The sequence below is a fragment of the Calonectris borealis genome, chromosome 3 (genome assembly GCF_964195595.1).
Source record: "Calonectris borealis chromosome 3, bCalBor7.hap1.2, whole genome shotgun sequence".
In the NCBI taxonomy this organism is placed as follows: Eukaryota; Metazoa; Chordata; class Aves; order Procellariiformes; family Procellariidae; genus Calonectris; species Calonectris borealis.
This window is the reverse complement of record NC_134314.1, coordinates 21,065,256-21,080,470: the sequence shown is the minus strand read 5'-3', so window position 1 is coordinate 21,080,470 and position 15,215 is coordinate 21,065,256. Positions and strand designations below refer to the sequence as shown.

At 38.2% G+C, this 15,215-nt stretch overlaps 1 protein-coding gene across 1 annotated transcript in view; it reads right to left on the bottom strand.

Moving 5' to 3' along the window:
* Window positions 1-15,215, bottom strand: part of MYT1L (myelin transcription factor 1 like) — a 316,300-nt gene that overhangs the window by 59,787 nt on the left and 241,298 nt on the right. The window contains exons 9-12 of the mRNA XM_075145121.1: window positions 13,221-13,311; window positions 10,802-10,909; window positions 7,422-7,633; window positions 1,307-1,554 (exon numbers count right to left, since the gene is read on the bottom strand). Of these exons, the coding sequence (XP_075001222.1) occupies window positions 1,307-1,554; window positions 7,422-7,633; window positions 10,802-10,909; window positions 13,221-13,311 (659 nt within the window). The remainder of the gene's footprint in view (window positions 1-1,306; window positions 1,555-7,421; window positions 7,634-10,801; window positions 10,910-13,220; window positions 13,312-15,215) is intronic.

The window sequence follows — 15,215 nt, the reverse complement described above, 5'->3', positions numbered from 1 at the left end:
AATTGCCGCTATCCTGCTAATTTAATTTAGAAAATACTTGTTTATCTTCTCAGACTTATTCCTTCAGTCTCAATATAGGGTGACACATTAGGAAAGAGGCCCCTTCTGGTTTTGACACAGAAGATTTTTAGCATTTTATTCCAACTTTTTCCATCATGTTGATATAGAGTACAACTGTATTTATTTACATGCCAGAAAGAGATTTTCCTCTTGAACAGTATTAAATAAATTAATTCATTGTAAAAAAGCAGCATTTGAAAACAAAGTCACCAGCCATTCTGGCTTAAATCATGATTACTACTAATACCTACTGCTACGGGTTTAGTTTGTTATGAATGATCAAGGGGCTTTACACGATGAGGGGGAGAAAACCTTTGTCTATATGTAGAAGAACAGAACATGTCTGCCAGCTCAAAAGACCTTCCATAAGCAAAACAAAAATGTTTCCTCCGCACTGCATCTGTCTACTTAGCCATCTAGTGGTCTCCTATAGGTAACACCGTACTGTTTGCTGGTGCATGTTAAACCCTCATTTCTTAACAGCTATCAGCGTTGAAACTTAATGTTTATAATGAAAAAAAAATCTTTGGGTAAATCTTTAATGAATCTTAATAGTGCACTCTTTTTTTTGATACATAAAACTTAACAACAAAAGCTTTTATTTGCATCTGTATAGCCACTTCATAATGTACTGAGGCTCTATGAACATACAGAATATTAGTGACCCCTGCACTACTGTTAAGCGCATTTAGAGTCACCTATACTGGAGGATTTGTTCATTTCAAATGTATTATGCAGTGACTTAAGAACTGTGATATCACAGACAGGCAAGAAATTATACCATACAAGTAGCATAGATTTCTTTGTACTAGATCTTACAACCTTAGGTCCCATTTGTGACTTTTAAATGAAAATAGATCATTAAATCTTAATCCTTTCACAAAATGAATGGATCAGACTGTGTTTAGCAAAAAAACAGTAGTGCAATTAATACCTCTTGAGCAACCCAAACGTCTTTTATAATTATAGATCTCACTAGTAAGAGGCAAATTAAAAAAAGAAGGAGTACACGCTATCGGTATCATCAGTTTATATACCGATCGGGATTTCCTGAGATACTTGTGAACAATTTGCATTTTTCTTTTTTTTTTTCCCCCTGCTTTAGCAGAGACACCAGATTATGTTAATTTTGGGGGGGGGGGGGGGGAAGCAAGATGTACTAAAGCTATTCTTCTATCTATCAGGGCCACAGAGCAAGTGCAGTAAAGAGAAATCGTCATCAACAAACAGAATTACTAATTTTTACCCTCGCACAGAGATCCTGAGGCTTAGTGGAGAGGTTCTGAGGCATCTCCCTGCAGCGAGTGGAGAGATTCAGAATAGCAGTAGCAGCCATGTGCGCTGCCTCCATGTCATGAGTATAGTCAAAGCTGCTCTTGCTGCAGGTACTGCTGGCACTGCTGCCTCCACCACAACTCATATTGCTGCTGCTGCTAGGGGCATAACTGCTTGTTGTGCTGCTGGTTGGACTTGAATTCTTACAGTAGCGTTTAGCTGTGGGAAGAAATATGACAAGGATGACTCAAAAGAACGAGCATTATGCATAAGCGAAGAGAAAAACAAACTGCTGGAGGTGAAATTTATAATGAGCAACAGTAACCGATGCAAAAAAAAAAAAAAAAGCCGGCAGTAAGAATGATGGCTGTATTTCTTGATTTCTGTCTGTGACTTTTATATGCTACATATGTGAGTTTGTATGAAATAACCTCCAAAAATCTGCATGACGTGATCATGAATCGTTCTGACAAACAGGCTGGAATTAGAAAACAATAAAAACACAGAAACACTGCTTTTACCCCACATATATAGTCAGACAGAAGGTAGGATTTGCTCGGCTCATTCATTTTTATTAATGAGGGGCAACATAACACTATGGTACCTTTTCATATTTACATGAGCAAACTGTTAATTTAAGGCCTAGACTCCCCAGAACTGCTGGACATCAAGTCCACTGTAAGGCTGACAGGCTTGGTCTCTGGGCCACAGTGCTACCTATACGTCCTCAAACACCCCATGCTTCCTAAAAGGTTTCTTCTTCCTACATCACAGGCAAATATTACGACACTGGCCATCAAAAAGGAGAGGGACATGATGGAAGAAGAAAGGTGGTGGTCACACGTGAGTTTTACCATGACTTGCACAAAGGAGAAGCAGTGGCTGTATAAATGGAAACAGATATAAGTGAACGTCCCCACCTTCAAACAACCCCAGCACCTACAACTCTTCATAAAAACAGTAAGGACCAAAGACACCCCTTCCTGCTCATGCCGAGGGACAGCGGCACTCCGCCATACTCGGACCAACAGAAGTCGCGAGCGGTCACAGAAGAGCTAAGGCACTGACAAGCCTCACGTCCAGCCTATCTAAATGCAATGCAGCACTGCTGCTGCTTTTAAGAAATGCTCCTCGCAGCCAAAAGTATTATAGTAATAATGCAAAACAGCCCCCTCTTCCCAAATAAACTGTTTTAAAAGTGTTTATATAAAATGCAAGAAAGTGTCAGCTCATCTCCTAAATCTAAAAGTTTATGTGTTTTCATAAAAAAATGAAAGTCAAGGTCAGACGATACATACATGCATATTACAGCGACTACTTCCCCTTAAGATGAAAATGTATACTGCAGAGATCATACCATATAGCACAGTATAACAATAACCAACTAGCATGCTGATTAGAGAGCTATACAAAAAAGGTCAGGCCCTACTAGCTAGAGCTCTTCCGTGATGGGCTCCATTTAAATGCCAGACTCTTCAGGTGTATTTGTCTGAGCAGACATACATAAAATAATCTGCTCCCATGAGCACAGCCCATTTGTGAAGCACAGGCTGCTTTGGTAGGCAGGCAGGGTTCAAAAGAAGAATCTGAAAGCAAAGTATCTCTGCTAGAGCTTATGTCATCCTCCTTTCTCTACAAAACTGAAAAAAATCATGGCGTTATTTTTACTGTAAAGGAAATAGTGTTTCACTTAATTCATAACAGATGGAGTTTTCTCAGGAAAGCCACATAATGCACAGGGTGTGAGGTTTTTTTAAGTGAAGTGAATGCTAAATATTCATCACATTTCTTTGTTTTGAACACATAGTAGCACTACTCTAGCAGGGTATCCACTAATAATAAACCTGTGAACTATTTCTCAAGAGTTTCATTATTAATATAGTAGTCAGTGGTGGTCATTAAAAAGTCAGCATTTATCCATTGTTACTTTGTAACGGTATCCAAGACACACAAGAATTTTCCTATCTTAAAGAAGGAAATAATTTAATAATTCAGTTTCTACTGTGTTAACACAGCAAGCACCCTGTACCACTGAACTTGTCAAATTAGAAATATCTTTCAAAATTCATATGAATAAATAAGACTTCTGTCACTTGCAAAAAATGTTAGTCTTGTTATCGCAGGTCACATTTAGACAGACATAACAGATATACTACATGGGAAATTATATATATGAGAATGTGTGCTAAAGAAAGGGAGGGAAAGAGGCAGCTTTGTACACAGGACTAACCATCAGAAACTCATGCCGGCTCTGATACGGACTCCTCTGTGGCCTTGGTCAAACTATATTATCCCTCAAATTCATTTTCCCTATAAATAGAAAGTTGCTTCTAAAATTTAGTTGTGTTGTGATTCACTTGCAAAACACTTTGAAGATGTAAAGTGCTATAAGCATGCTACGCAATTATTAGCTTTTAGATTACCAATAGTTTTAGCAAAACTCACTTAGAGAGAAATGGCTGTGGTTATTTTAACTTTACTGTAGCTGTATATTTTAAGATGAGTCACATAACCCAGACTGTTCATTTCACATTAGCTTTTCAGGAGAAACAAAGATCATCAATTTATAATGAACTAAATCAAGTAGATCTCTAACGAAGGGAAAGATGCATTGTTTCAATACCAGATAATTCTGCTTGCTATGTCGCCCAACTCTGTGGCACCAGGTTTTGGAAACTCTGCAGTCCCCCTATGGTTCATGATCCGGAGTGAAACCAAATGCGGCGAACACCTTTCCCATTAAATAACAGACACAGGTCTAACCAGCTGCATACCCATACTGGCCTCTCGTCAGACATGCCTGGGGGCTGATTACAAAGAATCTCTCTAACTCTACAGGGAGAGATCCCAACAACATAAAGGACCAAACTAAGATATCTGGAGTGGAATTAAATTCTGCCCAGGTACCCTCATCCCCAGTATTGCCTAAACACTGAATACGTTACGTAAATTAATTACAGTTTCAACACTTTTGGTGACTTGCACAATAAGAAATTCATCTCACCTGACTTCAGATATCTGACCTAGTTATTACAGGCTTCCTCTACAGGCAGTGGAAAAAAATAGGAACTTTCAGGCATTGATTCACCTGACTGGTTTTAAATATGTACTCCAGGAGGAAATGAATTGCATCAGAGAGGTGTCTATCTTTCTCCTTGGATCTGAAAGGGGTGACAAGCTCAGATGTAGGTGTTGACATTATAAAAGTCTAGCTATGGTCAGATGAATCCCACTCCTAACATTTTCTCAGTTTTCATCTTTTGATGGAAGAACCCAGTCCTACTGGTGGGATGAAAGGAGCTCCTGCCATCACCTGAGCAACCAAAAGGGTTGCTGTCTCCTCTGCCTTCTGTGTCGAGCTGTTCTTATCTCTGCTGCTGTACACCATAAGCCCAACATCCAATACACTATGAAACTGGTTTCAAAGGAAAAACAAGCCCACAAACACAAGATTTCTCAAGAATTATCAGTGCATCCTACCCCACAATACAAGTATCCATTTTCTGTTTGGTTTTTACTAAAGCTTACTGGAAAAAAAATCAAGAAAACAATCCAAAGGAGCTATTTATGCTCATGTCACTCACAACCATACACTTATTGAATATATAATCCCATTCTCTGATGATGAAAATACAGTGGTAGCTTACAATTAAAAAAGGATTGAGACATGAAGTTATTGATTTTTCAGATTCTTAGACTATTTGTCTCATCTTATATAGTCAGAAAAACTAAAATGCTGTTCACTTGCAAGTTCCCCAAAACCTTAGGCTTTCTTTCAGATTTTTCAGGATGACTTTTCAGAACTAAATCTGCTTTTATATAAAGGTGTTTGCTGACATACATAATAGGTGTGGTCTCTGTACCTCCATAATAGCTTTAGTAGCAATGATTAATAATTTTTTTACACACAAATATGAAATCACCTAGAAATACTGCAAAGTTTCTTGAGGAAAAGTGGCTCTTTTAAGTGAAGAACCTGTTCCTGAAATCTCTTTCATATTCAGGTATTTACAATAACTGCCAGCAAAATCCTTGTCCCATTGAAAGTCAGTGCCAAAACTTTGACCGATTTCAGTGTGCCCAGGATTTCACTTCATCGTTCTATGAATTTAGCTGATTTTCCTGGGCAACTTTGAAACCCTTTGCCAATTGAAGTCAAATATGATGGAGTGCTTATGCAATATCAGAGAAATGTGAATCCTAAAGGTTTCATGAAAATCACTGATAAGGTACAATGAAAAACTCAAATTAGGTCCTATCTGTGGGACCATGTCGGCATGTCACACACAGCACACACATCACTTGGAACCAGGTAGAGTGCGTGCTGCCTCCTGCAGAGCCAGGGGTATGGAACAAATCCATAGGGAATTAGCCTTCATTTGACAAACAACCTGCGCCAGCTACAATGGGCTTCAGCTGTTCTGACTACACAAGAACCACGTATACTTGCTGTACCAGCATGAATCACATGTATACAGTGTCCCTCAGTCCTCTCTGGCTCACATTACTGAGCAGTGAAGCAACCTAGTCCCAAGCTTATCTCCAAGTAAAATTCCTATTTATATCAAAGGAAGATGAGTGTGCATAAAGACCTGTATCACCCTAGCCTTTCATTATTTAGGGCCACTGTTAAACTTGTGTTTAATGTTACATGTATTTTCAAGTTGTGATTTGGGAAACAAAGTGAGTTTGTAACTATTTGCTGAAAAGGGGTCTTAAATGAGAAAATTATGTATCAGTTGCTTAAGCATCAGTAATTTGATCTGAAAATACACGTCCACAGGATCCCCAGCAATACTCTGATGCTTTCCTTTCTGCAAGAGTAGACAGAGCATGTACACAACAGTTAATGTCTCATTTACTTTATATTAATGTACACTCATTAGCTTACTAACCACAGTTAGTTAGTGCTTTACCTTTAATAATGTTCAAGCCCTTATTCTGGTACAGGCAAACAAGATGAGTGTATGAGAGAAATAAAAAGGGCACTTTTACTCAAAAATATGTTGCCTTTCACAACCCTTCTCCTTTCTGCTATAGTGCAAGAACATGCCTGTTGATTCTATGAGAAAGCAAAATATCCAAGATATCAGAAATATGAAGGCAAGAGCTGTAGCAATTTTCCCTTTCTCCACTTACCTACTCTTGAATGTCAGAGTCTGTGTTCAGTCAACAGCATAAATTGTTCTACCTAGTATATTTATTTCTGTTTTCCTAAACAAAAATCTGATACCTGCCTGAAATTTTCTATGGTAGTCAGTGAGTAGTATCAAATATTTTAACCAAAAAATAAACTGTTAACATTCAAAAAAAAGAAAAAAAGAAAAGAAAAGAAAAGATAAAGGCACAGTTTGTTTGTTTATATATATGTTTTTAAAAAAACATATATATATGTAAAAAAAATATATATACATATAATTGTATTGCTCTGAAAAATTCCTAATGTCCTCAAAAGCTGTAATCCAAATCCTCATTCTTTATCCTGCAGTTCATTTTTCTCGCCCAATAAAAATCCTCTTGCCTGACAGACCCCATCCATTGCCTTCTCCTGAACTGAAGCTGCTTTCAGCCTACATGTTACTTATGTTAGGTTTTCCAGAGAATTCAACAGATGTATCCATGAGGACAAAATGAGCAGAAATGCCTCATTAAGTAAGTAGCAGTGATTTCTGAAGTGCAATGAGATCCAGGTTTTCTACTTCCATATCCCCACAGAGCAAGTATGTTATCTTTATGGGTTACCTGAACTACCGTACGGAAACGAGAATCCTAATGTGACTCTTGAGGCCAGGTCTCCCAGATAGCGACATAAGGACTAGCTCTATTACTTAGCTTTTATTGCGATCTCAACACATCCTAGGAGCTTAATAGCTGGAGATGTTCTTTTGCCAGTGCAACAATCCTGAAGCAAGCACCGTATAAAACAACGCTTTTTAAAAAGGCCTTTAAAATAACTTACACATGACAGCATTCCTCATAATACTATATGAACATGAAAACATGTCTTATTTGTATGATGTTTACATATACAACAACATGATTAACTGCAAACTTGTCTCTCATGTATAAGAGTGTGCACCTCCTACCATCATATCCTTTGGGGGATATATCCCTGGATTGCACCTTGGGAGCTATGGCTCTCTTGCCATAGGCATGGTTGTCATAACTGTTATATTCAAACGTAGTCTTAGAGTATTTCTCTAGTTCCTTGGCCAAGTTGGAGCGGGGTGTGGTGGTGGGGACATTGTTTCTGTAGCCATACTGAGGGATCTCCAATTGCTTAACAAAGCACATGGGCCTAGAAATTAAAGATATGTAAAGTTTGTTAGATGCAGTTCAGTTTACTGTGTCTGTGCATAATTTATAGTTCAGATTAGAAAATCTTAGTTATTTCTTGTACTCAAGAGACAGCAATATATTATTGCATTCGCTTAGTTTGGTTATTTTCAGCAGACAAACAATATATATTTTCTTGAACAAAGCCTAGACAAAATTAATTCTAATACCACTAAATGTATCCTGTAGCTAAAAGTATTTTAAAATTCTGTTTTAAAATACTTCAGGGTTTCCCTTTCCCCATGTAATTGCATCACAAAGCAAACATTTTCTCTTTTGGGAGGTGAATTAAAGAGGGGCAAGCAGACTGACAGAAGTTGTTTGGACAAATTCCTTTACATGTCAAAAAGAAAAAATAGCACTGGAAGCTCCACTTAATTAATGGAGTTTCCTCTGAATTTCTTTCAACCGAGCTGTATGCTGCTTTCCCATATGCTTTCCAAAGGAGCTAGTCCTGTTTCATCCCTCAATACAAATCCATGTTCCTCTTGAGTAATACACAGGAGAGTCTGACAATCTCTGTTGACTTTGAACTGCTGCCTCGCAGATCCTGCTCACCCTTAAATGCAAGGTTCTGGCAGGAGCTGCTATTTCTGATACACAGATACACACCTCAAGGAAGGTCCTGTGAATGAATACAGAACAAAACTGTATCAGCTAAATTTCTCTTTCGTTCAGGATCAGGGAGGATAGTCAGGAGAAGCCCTGACTGATCTCATTCGGCCATTGGAGAAGCTTGTAAAATCTCAGTGAAAGAATGCTGTAGTGAACTCCACTGTCACGCTGTCTTCTGTATGTGGACACAGAAGTCATCAGCTCTCAAAGCAGGTAAATGAAGGTCAGATCCTGCAAACCTTACCTATATAAGAAAGTGTTATATGACTGGGTCATAGGAAGCAAATGCTACACAGTGCTGCATGTCTACCTACTGCGTTTAGCAGGAGGTAAAGATGATGAACAGCACACCTGAGGTGCTTCTGCTGGAATCAAGGATCATATAATAAAGTCTTTTTTCTTTTTCTTTTTTTTTTTTCTTTACTGCATTTATAACCACAGGAAATGGAAGGAACATTCATAGAAACATAAATTCAGTCAAGACCAGAAGTATCATCATGCTGACTGACAAAATGGAATGTGATAAATAGTCAGAAATAGGTTTTATGTTTTTCTGAATGAATTCATTTTCATAGAATTTAGTCAAGATATTTATGTAAAGATCACCCAAGAAATCATATTAGTCATACTATTCCCTTTGATTTATGTATGCTCATTCCTTTAGACACTTCTTCCTCAAAAAATACAGTGGGCTCATTTATGCAATGAGCTGATATGAATAATATTTTGATCCTGTCTCAAGATAATCTATATTTAGCTAAAAAAATGCAATTCAGATCCTGTACATTCAATGCAAATTCAAAATTTCTGTGGAACAGAAGTCCTATGAATTTGATTTCTTTTTAAGTAAGAAATTTTAAATGCAGGTGGGATGGAAACTGGGATGAAGACAAATATTCAAGATTTACTCTTAGAACGTCTCTGTCTGCCCATCAGTTGCCTGCATGCAAATATTATAAATAGCTCTCAAGTTCTTCAACTTAAATACTTCAATGACTTAAAGGTAAAAGGGAAGCAGAAGGCAAGATGAAAGCATTATCTGAGTTGTCTATAAAATCTGAAACACAGGGCAGGCTCACAAGGAAAGTTAAGTTGCAGCGCAACTTCCTAGGGAGCTTGCCAGCAAACCAGACACTGCTTTTGAGCAGTTGCCTTCTTCATATGGCATCTGACTTCAGTGGCTTCCTTCTAATAAGCAGTGGTAAAAGCCACTGCATTTTTGATCTGTCTTTTTCCCTCATGTGAGAAACTGTGTTATTCCCTCAAAGGGTGTTTTTTATTAAGAGGTTTTGAAGAACCCTTCTCTAAGAAAACTGTCTGGGATGCTGTATGAAAAATTGTACAATCTGAATTAGTGGCAGTTAAGATAAAGCCCAGCAAAAACAATCTGAGGAAGGAAAACAAAGTCAACAGGCACGACAAAAAATCTTCTGTAGACGTGAACCATTAATTCTGTGTTCTTAGCTCTATGGAAAGACTGGTTTTTGAAAAGACCATCAAGATTAGATGAAGTTTTAAGAGAATGTTCAAAGAATGATGTTGATAATACAGTAGAAAACTTTCATTTTAAGCAGCCCTATCAGATTTTAAATCTAGAAGACAGCTAAATACTAAGAAATCTATGGGATAAGTAGGAAATTCTGGGAACTAAAGCTGCGGCACTTCCTCCACGCTCTTCGAGGCAGCTGGGAGGGAGGTACCTGTCCCAGCCCACAGATATCACAGTATCCATGGAGAAATTCTGCAGCTCTTGGGGCATCATCAGCATAAGGCTGGTACAATCATGCAGAAGTCTAGTTCCTTTACATGTATCCTTCACACTTCAGCTCCTTAGAAATAATATTTTTTCCACCCACATATCTCAAAAGAGGGGACAACAGCACAAAGCTGGATACAGCTTTGGGTAAATGCAGAATCCTATATGGAGGAAGATTAGGGGTATAATTATGCCAAATTGGTTCAAGGTCCTTCCTGTATGAAAGCTTGGGACAATTTTTCTCTTTCCATCTTTCCTGGCAGTGAGTGGGGTAACAAAGACAAAGAACTAAGCCTGACCTTATTTTGGAATCTAAGCTATATCTGCCAAAAGGTGTACTACCAGTTTGGTAATGTAAATAGGGCTTCTGGTTTAATTTAAACTGATATTTACTAGTAAAAGCCTGCTGAAAAAACCAAGACTTACCGGTAAATATTAGTTTATTCCCAAAAGATACCAACTTTTTTCACATTGTTCTTAGACTTTGCACTCCAGCAGTCATCTTTACACCAAACAATGCCTAAGACAAAAATGAGCTTTTCAGCTTTACATGTATTTGCCAAAATAGTTACCAACCCTCCCCCATGTAAATTGAGTGGGAGATATACACTGTGAGAATTGGATCCAGAAGCCCTAATTCTAACTCTTTTTTAAAGGAGATATATATGTATATACAACATATATAAATATAAGTTCTCAGATTAGGTGAATGTGTGATGAATTCTGCATAATAATAAGTATTATAGTGATTTCTAATACCTTAAAACCCGATCTGATGCCTGGTTTGATTTTGACACATCACAGTTCTGATGCTTCTCTTGAGCTTTAGCCAGTTTCTCTGCTGCAGCAATAGGACATCCAGAGAGGCTGCAATTACAGAAAGGAAATTTAATTGTCTTGTCCTGCGTAGTTTCACATTATAGCACTGATCCAATTACTCCTTCTCCTCCTTAGCCAGCATCAGGAAGAATCTGAAGGAAAAGAGTTTCCAAAAGCTTTTTGGTCATATGTATTTTTTCTAGAATAGACTTTCTTTCTTCTGCTTTCAAAGTTGCATGGTAGATCTTACATCTGCTCTTCTTCCTTGACTGTACACGGGTAGATTATTCACGGATGTCAGCCAGTGAACATACCAGTAGGAGAGAAGAATATAAACTGGAATCTACTGTGCAGCTCTGCTAGCAGACTTGTGACCTTTATGCATCTACAAATGTTGCCAATGAAATGGCTCCTGAAGATGATTAAATGACAACACCATATAGGCCAAATCTTGCACTGCTTCACACCTCATTCAGCTCCATTAACTCCAATCTTTTTACAAGGCATATAAATGAGTGCAAAATTTGGCCTTGGGTCTCTAAGTCTACATCTCAACTATGTTATACTTAGTGTTTGGTCGTGAATTTCAGCCACTAAAGTATGTTTTCTAATAGTAGATGATGTAACATGAAAAGAACTTCCGCACTTGAATTGAAATTCAATTAAATTTGCAAATGCTGAATTGTTATTGAAGTGACAATAATAAGCCTGATTCTTCTGGAAAAGATTTAGAACAGGGAAAAATAAATATATTGATGCCAGCAGATGGTGCTCTTAGTGAAGCTGTAAAAACCTGTGACCTGACAATGGAGGGGGTCCTTTCCTTGTCATAGTCTATTGCGTGCTTATGTGACCGCAGCTCTCTGTGTTCTCCCCAGGAAAAGAAATTAAAATGAAAGGCAAATCAGTACATTCCCAGATGTTCCCTTCTCTACAGGAAATAAGGGGGAAAAAAAAGAATTAAAAAAGTGAAGCAGAGCAAAATGCCCCAAAAGCTGCAGAAAGAGGTGAGCACAGACTGCAGACTGCTCCCCCCAGCCCTCCCTCGCCGCCCTAGTTCTGCAGACGGGTGAGGGGGCTCTGTGCGGTTTCGGAGTCATGCCAGAGGGCAGCTGCGCTCCACTGACACCCTCTTCTTCAGCCACCTCAAATATTCTAGTAGATATTCAACCAGAAGTGAATGCTGCTTCAAGCAGCAGTAATTCCCATAAAGACTTCTCAGAGGTTTTTGCTGCATCTACTGGCAGCATCACTGCGGAGAAGAAAGGGGTACCAGAGCTTATTGCAGATGGGTTGGTACCCACAAGAGTCTGCCAGGAGACACGCAGTTAATAGGAGGGGCTCTAGTAACCCAGAGCTTGGTAAGACTGAACATCCGGTACCTGTGTAGTTCCTTAAACCTTCATGCTACAATTAACAGTAAAAAAAGGAATTCGATAATAGGAACCTTGCATAGTTCCTTTCACCCTCTTACCCACATTTCCTGGTTTTTTCAAAATTGTGAAGAAACAGGCAAGACCTTGTTGTTCTTGGGAAAACTATGACATGTACTAAAAATTATAGTAATATTTTGATAATTTTGTTATTTGTTTGACAGAATTTAATAGGTAATGGTATCCCTTTTGTAAGAAACTATTACTAATCTTAGGAAACTATAGAAAAGCTGCTTTTTTTCTTGATCTTCTTTTGTTTGGCTAGAATATTTACATCTAACATTTCTGGCTTCTCATTTTTAAATTTAATGAGACATTTTCATAATGTTTCTTAAACAGGCAAAGTTCTCATTCAGTTTTAGCTGAATAAGGACTTTGGGGTTGAGACTGGTCAGTAGGAAAGCTAACTCTTATAATGTCTGTGTACTTAAAATGCCATTGCTCATGTATTAAAAAAATCATTTTTAGGAGTAGAGTGGATTTTTTCAGGCACTATAAAATAATCCCTGAAGAGAGTGAAGTGTGAGAACAAGAACTCTGCCCTAGTCCTGCTGATGTTGGCAGACTCCTCCTTCTCCCCGCGACATACCCGTAAGGACTCATACCGTTTGTTTCGTACCACTGCTGTTCAGCTAGTATCAAAACAAAAGGAAAAAAAATCCACCCAAAAAGCTAAAGGATGTTTAAAATGTCTTCTGTGGATCAATTCACCCATACTGAAGCAAACGCACACTCATCCTCCTCAGAAAATACATGAATAAATGTTACTCTTTAAAATGGATAAAGCACACGAAGCACCATCTGTCAATCTTAAGAACAAAACAATGAAACACACACTCACACCCCCCCGCCAATGGACTGCTAGAAGGGCTGCAGTTTGGAGGCACTGTTCCCTCTAGATTGGCGTCCAGCGACGGCATCCTTACCTTCGGTGGGAATTCCTGTTGCTATTTACGTGGCCCCGGCCTGTGCAGCCTGGTGTAGGACACTTAAGAACATTTTCATGCATGGCAAGAACTTGACAAGGAGAGTAAGAGAAAACAGCAGAGTATGAAAACAAGAAAAAAAATCAAATCCCAGTATATATGAAACCATTTTAAAACAAAGCAGGATTCATTAACAACCAGCATTCCTCAAAATACACGTGACACACATAGCCAATAAAGCCTGATGAGGGAAGTAAGTATCGTGACCCTATGCTCATTAACACAGGGCAACAGTGAAAGTTATGAAGGTTACAGAACTTATAAACAAATGCATCTCTGGTGCAACACTAGCAACAGTGAAGCAGAAGACTTCCAACATCTTCTGCATACAAAAACACTGAGCAAAGATCAGCTCAATAGTAAAGTGTGAGCTAGCAACAGTCCAATCCAAAATTACAGACTAGAAAAATTCTTTCAAAAAATGTACGCAGTAATAACGCATAGCTTTATACACACAGTATCAAACTCGAGAGCTGAAAAACTGCTCTCAAGTTATACTGGTAGAACACTGAATTATTTGAAACATACCTCAGTACAACCCTAAACAGAATTTAACCCTAACTATAAGTCAGCCCAATTGAGGTAGGGGCCAGTTCTGCCCACTTCCACATAGATATATCATTCATATCTATATGACGAGCAGAATTGGTCCTTTAATTTTCACTTGTATTCTCTACATATGTGAAAATTGCAATGGATAGAAATCTTTTTCAAAAGACTAAAAACTAAAAATGAGCACTTAAAAAATAAAGGGATGGCAGAAAAAAAAGAAAACTGTGTAAAAAAAGAAATAAGTGGTACAAGCTTAAGTGAGTAAACTGATTTACATCTGCATCCATTGCAAGCTGGATGGAAAACTTACTCCCAAGGCTGCTCAGAGCAGTACTCCTCTAAATCATAAAGCTCATGCTACGAAGTGCCAGATTATCACCAACTTTTTGGTAACACTAAAGAGTTTTGTATCATGTGAGAGACATCTGAATCCATCTCTCAGAGCTGGATGGCAGTACATCACTCTATGGAAAAATGCCATCCAGCCCTTGGAAAGTTCTGGTTTTCTCATACAAGAACTAGTTTGGAAGCCTGTATTTAGTTCTCACTCAAAAAGAGATCTAATAAAATCAGTGAATTCCTTGACTGAGTTAAGAACTGAATAAAAGCTGTTCGGAGACTTGAGAATTTAACCACGTATACTGATTAAAAGATAACCATCATCATCACCCCATCATCAGTGTACTAAAATATGTATAGATGCAAAAGCTTTACTCTGATATTCCTACTATTCAAAGCTGTTCTTGAAACATGCTTCACAAGGCCAACATCACAGGAAAAAAATAAAAAGATGAGCTCACCTTTTTCATTTTAGTAGGTACAAGAGCATGCAAACAGTTTAAAGCTATATTCTTCTTTGATTTACAAAGTCTTCTAAAGAGCTTTTTATTTACCATTTGTAAAAACCAGAGAACTTTGAGCAACTGAATAAATATTTGTGTTTCAGAAAATTACAGGGTCTTGCAAAGCAGAGAAATTACTCTATTTGTTCTACTGTATTCAGAGATCAACCAAGTACAGCAAAGTTTCCTAAAGCACTTCCTCATTACTTTACTTCTGGAAGAAGCCACTCTACCGTGAAAGAGGAGACTTTTTATGTCTGCCACTCTTGGTGTGCTAATCTACTTCTGTTTTCCTATACTTCCGAATCTACTTTCCTCTGGAAACTGGGGACCATTTTAGCCCTGACTGTCTTTATAACGTTTCCTTTAGGCTGTTGTAAATCCATTGAGGTTAGGTCTGTAAGTGCTGATGGACAGTGGGGATTTTAGGTCCATAGGCTTCAAAGCAACAACTCCGTTTTAAAATTGGTATGAAAGAGAACTGGATCTTAGCTAGATGTTTGCCTGGTGTAAATCAGCATAGAGCAATTAGCTTCCACAG